General features: G+C 37.4%; 1 protein-coding gene across 1 annotated transcript; it reads left to right on the top strand.

The window, feature by feature from the left end:
- Window positions 1-2,254: 2,254 nt before the first annotated feature.
- Window positions 2,255-3,019, top strand: LOC121878740 (probable inactive receptor kinase At1g48480). The gene has a single exon (XM_042385102.1). It carries the CDS (start codon window positions 2,255-2,257, stop codon window positions 3,017-3,019), a length of 765 nt encoding a protein of 254 aa, XP_042241036.1.
- Window positions 3,020-6,856: the final 3,837 nt, after the last annotated feature.

Raw genomic sequence — 6,856 nt, 5'->3', positions numbered from 1 at the left:
AGAAGAAGAAGAAGAAGAAGAAGAAGAAGAAGAAGAAGAAGAAGAAGAAGAAGAAGAAGAAGAAGAAGAAGAAGAAGAAGAAGAACTCTCTCTCACTCTCTTTCTCTGCCTATCACACACACACAAACCATCATTCAAAAAGATATAAGATATTTTCCATACGTTTCTAAAAGTATCCCTAAGTGACGAAAAAGTGACGAGTGGTGACGAAATAGTGACGATAATTGATAAGTGACGAAAAGTGACGATTAGTGACGATAATTGATGATATGTGACGATATAGTGGCGATTAGTTACGATTATTGATGATATGTGACGATATTTGATGATAAAGGACGAAATACTGACGATAAGTGACGAAATAGTACGATAAGTGACGAAATAGTACGATGTCACGATAAATGACGATAAGAGATGAAATAGTGACGAAATAATGAAAATACACCTTTTCATCATATCCGTCGAGACATTGTTCCATAACCGAATGACAGAACACATATCGAATGACACTCTAAAATAACTGTTGGTTCATGCTGACAGAAGTAATTAACGTAAGTTATGAAGTTGACAGCCGTGAACAATAAACCGACAGTCTACATAGAGTTTGAGAATGTAACAATTGGAGAATGACAGACCACCAACAGTTATTTTAGATTGTCATTCGATATGTGTTGTGTCATTCGGTTATGAAATTTGTCAAATAGTTATGAAACAATGTCTCGACGGATATGTGAAAAGGTGTATTAGGCACATCTTCACTACAACTACTTCATTACAGGTAGTAGGTAGTAGGCAGTTACCAAACAAGGAGGTACTACCGCCTGGGAAGATATTGGCAGCATAATGTGTTGTCTAATGGTAGACCCTGCTGCCATATGTGACCAAGTCCTAGGTTGATAATCTGACTTTCTGCTTCATTTTCACACAATTGCAGGGTCTCAGTTGTTTCTCTTACTTTGACAATACAACATACATATATTGTTTCTCACTTTTGATCTTTTTTATTCATTTTTTTATTTATAGTTCTTTATTATTAATAATATTATTATTACAGTTACTGTATTGTTATCATCATTATTTTATTATTTTATTTTGTTTGTTTTATCATAAATTATATTTATTATGAATTATTATTATTATTATTATTATTATTATTATTATTATTATTATTATTATTATTATTATTATTATTATTATTACATTTTCGCCCCCCAGGCCCTGATGTGGGTCAGTGACCTGTCTCCTGGTGGGCTAATCCCCGTAAAAATAAAAAAAAACACTATTAGGCACATCTTCACTACACTATGAGGCACATCTTCACTACAACTACTTCACTACACTATCAAGCACATCTTCACTACAACTACTTCACTACACTATCAGGCACATCTTCACTACAACTACTTCACTACACTATCAGGCACATCTTCACTACACTATCAGGCACATCTTCACTACAACTACTTCACTACACTATCAGGCACATCTTCACTACAACTACTTCACTACACTATCAGGAACATCTTCACTACAACTACTTCACTACACTATCAGGCACATCTTCACTACAACTACTTCACTACACTATCAGGCACATCTTCACTACAACTACTTCACTACACTATCAGGCACATCTTCACTACAACTACTTCACTATACTATCAGGCACATCTTCACTACAACTACTTCACTACACTATCAGGCACATCTTCACTACACATCTTCACACATCTTCACTACAACTACTTCACTACACTATCAGGCACATCTTCACTACAACTACTTCACTACACTATCAGGCACATCTTCACTACAACTACTTCACTACACTATCAGGCACATCTTCACTACAACTACTTCACTACACTATCAGGCACATCTTCACTACAACTACTTCACTACACTATCAGGCACATCTTCACTACAACTACTTCACTACACTATCAGGCACATCTTCACTACAACTACTTCACTACACTATCAGGCACATCTTCACTACACATCTTCACTACACTATTAGGCACCTCTTCACTACACTATCAGGCACATCTTCACTACACCTACTTCACTACACTATGAGGCACATCTTCACTACACATCTTCACTACACTATGAGGCACCTCTTACTACACTATAAGGCACCTCTTCACTTCATTGCACAACAACTATCACTTCAGCGCCTCAAAAACGCATCTAACCCCCAAATAATAATTTGATGTCCTGGAGAAGGCTGAGTCGATACAGATAATTAAAAATGGCTTGCCGAAAAACAGAAAACTTCCAAGATTGGGTGTGTGAGCTTCTCCCTGAGGACGTGACTGACCTCCTACAAGACGGCGCGGAAATTCTTGGGGAGGGAGCGCACGCAATTGCTTACCTTGTCAAGTGGGGAAATGATGTAGCTGTTTTGAAAAAGGCAGTGTCACCATCAGCCAAAAAATTCTTCAAGGATGAGGCTGCCAAGATGTATGCCCTCGATGGTGCTGGGGGGATTCCTAAGGTACTTGGGTACTGTCCAAAACCTCCAGCGATCCTCCAGTCCTTCAGGGGTAAGCTCACACTCAACCACCTTCTCTCTGAAGATAACCTGATCTGCCAATATGACCTTATACAACTGGGGCTCCTCCTTGGTGAGAAAATCCTTGAGATGAACACGAAAGGTCTAGCACACAATGACATCAAGGAGGATAACATAATGATCCAAGGGCCCTCATCCCGGCCAGAGGTCAGCCTCATTGACCTCGGTCTGGCCTGTGAGATCGGTAAGTCTTGTAAAGTCAGCGCTGATTGCCTACACGAGGACTTCCCCTGGATGGCCCCTGAAGTCTGCCGTGGGTTTAGGACCACCAAGAATTCAGATACATATTCTTTCGGGTTTGTCCTGATGGAATTGATCAAGGAGGCCCCAGGGGACCATCCAGAGGTCACAAAACTCGCCAAGAAGGCCATGACCAAGCGCCGCACTGACCGGCCATCACTACCACACCTCCTCCGAGAATTCCGAGAAATCATCAGTTGAAGAAAAAATTTTAGGCCCCAAGCTATAAAGCACACACTATCTCTCACCTTCCCACAGCGTATCTGAACGAAACGAAAAACAAAACTCAAACGACAGGTAAACCTTGCATCCGATTCCTTGTCCGCCTGACTTCAACATTCCCCTAACTCAAACCTTCAACAGCACAACCTTGGACTTTTTTTCATAAGATGGCAGATCAATGGGTAAGGAAAACGCTTAAATTCACGATGTTAATTATATTTTTAAATAAATTGGGACCAAAACTCTACAAAATAAGGGTTAAAGTTGCTAAAACATCACGTGACTGAGAAAACTAGTTATTTATGATAGGATTGAAGGTCTAAATCGTTCCTAACTCATCACAAGCCATCAGAAAAATCTAGTCTGCATGTCTAGGTACAGATTGATTGATACGTTTATTGAGATACAAAAAACATTAGTACATCTCAAAGGGATGAAGTGACATAAGTCATCCCCACCCCAATCCAGGAATGTCCCTCTCAGGTCTCACATAAATCCCTAATATTTCATATAATCAGTTATATACATACATAGTTATATTCTAGATGAAAAATTTCTATATTTCTTTAATATATCATCTATTTTCCTATTTTTATACATCCACTCTATTTGCATGGGGACATTATTTATATGGGCATTTCTATATACATTAAGCAATGGGCATTCCAGTATATAATGTGGCAGGGTATGGGATCTGGGTGTTCTACAAACTCTACATTCTTTATCCTGTTCACTTCTCTCAGCTCCAAGTTCCCAATAATATTTATATCCTAATCTTAACCTCATATACACTGAATCTTTCCACCTACTCCCATCTTTCCCATATGTAAATTTTGTGTTCATGAGAACATGATGGTAATGTTTCATTATTTCCCTTTTCTCGTATATTTCATTCCTTTTGAAATTATCTTCTATTGATTGTATTTTCCGTAATTTGCTCCTTAATTGTTTCAAGGTTTTAGTACATATTATGTCGATCTCGGCCTTTTCCGTGGCTCTTTTTGCTATTATATCTACTGCTTCATTAAGACCAATCCCCACATGTGAAGGGACCCATACAAATTGAACATTATGGCCATTTTGCCTTATTGTATTTACTAATTTTCTACATGAACCAAAAATGTGTTCAAAGACTGGACTCCCACTGTTCAAAGAATCCAAAGCTGCCCTACTATCAACAACAAAATATGCATCTTTATACACATTTACAACATTTTCCAACCCTACTAAGATTGCATATAACTCAGCTTGTGTTGATGAAATAAAACTGCTCAACCGAAGTCCAATTTTGATGTCATCATTCCCTTGTTCTGTGTACTGTCTAATAAGGATCCCGCACCCTGCCCTGCCACTTGACATAACTGAACCGTCACAATATACATGCAATGTGTTTATTTTAGGCAAATTACTAATCTTATTCCCATATAAAGCCCTTAACTGTCCTGGTTCATGTAATAATTTCTTCATTGTGAGAGGCACTATGTCTAACTCTACTTCTCGTTCTTCCCAGGGTGGATTCTTACAACTCTTCTGAACAGCTGTACACCAGTCTGCCAGATTAAATTTTTTAATAATATTTACTAATCCATTCATGCATCCTCCCTTGCCTTGCCTACAGAAGGTCCGTTTACCTTTTAAACCATCATTTATATCTTGTACAAATTTACCCCCACTGTTCCCTCTCATTAATCGAACTGCTGCAACTGTATTAATTTCATTGACCCTCTGTGAAATGCTCTGTAACCATAGTTCCATTTTCATTATCTCAATCATTGCATCCTTTTGACACCCTAAAATTATTCTCATTGCTTCATTTTGCATGATCTCAAGCTCCTGTAGCCTTCCTTCAGCAGTACAAGAGAGGACATAGTCTATAAGTGATCTGATGGTAGAAATATACATCATTCTCAGTATGGGTACCCCAGCACCTTTACCACAACATGCTAGAGCCTTCAAGGGCTGTAATCTTGCTCTACATTGAGTGAGGACATGCTGTATTTCTGCCTCTTTACTTTCACTAGTAAAGCCAATATATATTCCTAAATATTTATACATTGACACTTTCTCAAAAAAATTTCCATTTAGAAAAACGGATTCAGTTCCTCTTCCTTTACATTCACACTTGGTTTTTTCTTCATTGATAACTAAGCCCATCTTTTGAGAAAGAACACTAAAATTATTTAATGCAATCTGCAAATTTTTGACAGAGTTTCCTTGAAATATGATGTCATCTGCATAAATGATGGTTACAACTCCTGTGAGATATTTGTGTCAGGCTATCTTGTTCATTAACACATTAAATAACATTGGGCTCAATACTCCCCCTAGTTCAAGTGCTCTTTCCTCAGACAAACATTCCTGATACCATACACAGGCTCTCCTTCCATGCAAGTAGTCACCTATCCAGTGTAACAACTCCCCCTAGAGCAGCCAGTTCATTCATAACTACTTCACTGTGAGCTTTATCAAATGCTCCTTGTAAATCCACAAAAACTCTACATCTGTCTGCATCATTTGATAAACATTTTATAACACAGTCTGAAGTACATTTCCCTTCCAAAAAACCAAATAAATTACAAGATAGATTTTCCCCCACAATATATACAAGCCTATGTAATAATATTCTCTCCATCATCTTGCAAAAACAAAATGTTAAAGATACTGGCCTGTATCCACCAGTTGCCTTAGGGACAAGGATAACTATCACTTTCTTCCATTCTGTTGGTAATCTACCCTCTGTATAGCTCATGTTGAATAAATCTAATAATGGACTATTTTCCATACTAACTAAGCAGTTCCAAATTTCCTAAGTCACACAGTCTTCACCTGGTGCTGTAGATTTTCTTTTTTTAACAGTATTGAATAACTCATCTTGAGTCTAAAAATCTAAATACTTATGGGAGTCAGAGAAGTAAATTTGACCCATCTAATCTATATAAAACAAAGAAGTATGTCTGTGGTGATGATGGATGGTGTTATATGTAGTGATGATGGATGGTGTTATATGTAGTGATGATGATTGGTGTTATATGTAGTGATGATGGATGGTGTTATATGTAGTGATGATGGATGGTGTTATATGTAGTGATGATGGATGGTGTTATATGTAGTGATGATGATTGGTGTTATATATAGTGATGATGATTGGTGTTATATGTAGTGATGATGGATGGTGTATGTAGTGATGATGATTGGTGTTATATGTAGTGATGATGATTGGTGTTATATGTAGTGATGATGATTGGTGTTATATGTAGTGATGATGATGGTGTTATATGTAGTGATGATGATATGTAGTGATGATGATTGGTGTTATATGTAGTGATGATGATGGTGTTATATGTAGTGATGATGATTGGTGTTATATGTAGTGATGATGGATGGTGTTATATGTAGTGATGATGGATGGTGTTATATGTGATTGGATATGTAGTGATGATGGATGGTGTTATATGTAGTGATGGTGGATGGTGTTATATGTAGTGATGATGGATGGTGTTATATGTAGTGATGATGGATGGTGTTATATGTAGTGATGATGGATGGTGTTATATGTAGTGATGGTGGATGGTGTTATATGTAGTGATGATGATTGGTGTTATATGTAGTGATGATGGATGGTGTTATATGTAGTGATGGTGGATGGTGTTATATGTAGTGATGATGATTGGTGTTATATGTAGTGATGATGGATGGTGTTATATGTAGTGATGATGAATGGTGTTATATGTAGTGATGATGATTGGTGTTATATGTAGTGATGATGGATGGTGTTATATGTAGTGATGATGATGGTGTTATATGTGTGATGATGGA

The sequence above is a fragment of the Homarus americanus genome, unplaced genomic scaffold, assembly GCF_018991925.1.
Source record: "Homarus americanus isolate GMGI-L3 unplaced genomic scaffold, GMGI_Hamer_2.0 scaffold49746, whole genome shotgun sequence".
NCBI classification, from domain to species: domain Eukaryota; kingdom Metazoa; phylum Arthropoda; class Malacostraca; order Decapoda; family Nephropidae; genus Homarus; species Homarus americanus.
The sequence above is the reverse complement of the archived record's forward strand: the minus strand, read 5'-3'. Positions and strand labels throughout refer to the sequence as shown.

What these genes read in the sequence shown, in the direction of transcription:
- LOC121878740 (XM_042385102.1), top strand. Translation starts at nt 2,255, where the DNA reads ATGGCTTGCCGAAAAACAGAAAACTTCCAAGATTGGGTGTGTGAGCTT.